Here is a 630-nt window from a genome sequence, read left to right as displayed (position 1 = left end):
AGGGGTCACAAATTGCACCCCTGAGCAGGGTGGGGTTGAGCTCTTCAGGGRATGTTTTTGGGGTGACCCACTGCTCTGTTACAGGGGATGGTTATGGGGTGRCCCAGAGCTGTTCAGGGGATGTTTTTGGGGTGAYCCACTGCTYYKKTYCAGGGTTCAGCCCAAGGGTTTCTCCTCACTCTGAGAAGCTGCTGTAGGAACGGGCTGGGTCCTGCCCCATCCTCATYCTCTCCATCCCCCATTTAAATTTAAATCCATCCACCCCAGCCCTTTTCCCGTCCCTAAACTCAACCCRAGCCCCCCCAAAATGCTGTTTCCCCCTGTGTGTGCCCAGTGGCGGGGATGAACCACCTCCGTGAGAACGGCGTYGTGCACAGAGACATCAAACCCGGCAACATCATGCGCCTGGTGGGGGAGGACGGCCAGAGCATCTACAAACTGACCGATTTCGGGGCTGCCCGCGAGCTGGAGGACGATGAGAAGTTTGTGTCCGTCTACGGGACGGAGGAGTATCTCGTGAGTAGGGTGTGGCTCGGCCTGGTGGGTGCTGGTGTCTGTCCCTCGGTCCCATAGCTGGGTGGTTTTGGGAGCAGCAGCGACCTGATATCATTTTGGGAAGAGGATGGGCTC

General features: G+C 57.8%; 1 protein-coding gene across 1 annotated transcript in view; it reads left to right on the top strand.

The window, feature by feature from the left end:
* IKBKE (inhibitor of nuclear factor kappa B kinase subunit epsilon) overlaps window positions 1-630 on the top strand; it is a 7,321-nt gene that overhangs the window by 3,318 nt on the left and 3,373 nt on the right. The window contains exons 4-5 of the mRNA XM_057387577.1: window positions 298-516; window positions 597-608. Of these exons, the coding sequence (XP_057243560.1) occupies window positions 298-516; window positions 597-608 (231 nt within the window). The remainder of the gene's footprint in view (window positions 1-297; window positions 517-596; window positions 609-630) is intronic.

This window comes from Malurus melanocephalus, unplaced genomic scaffold, assembly GCF_030028575.1.
Source record: "Malurus melanocephalus ecotype Western Australia unplaced genomic scaffold, MMel_1.1 scaffold_1258, whole genome shotgun sequence".
NCBI classification, from domain to species: Eukaryota; Metazoa; Chordata; class Aves; order Passeriformes; family Maluridae; genus Malurus; species Malurus melanocephalus.
The sequence above is the reverse complement of the archived record's forward strand: the minus strand, read 5'-3'. Positions and strand labels throughout refer to the sequence as shown.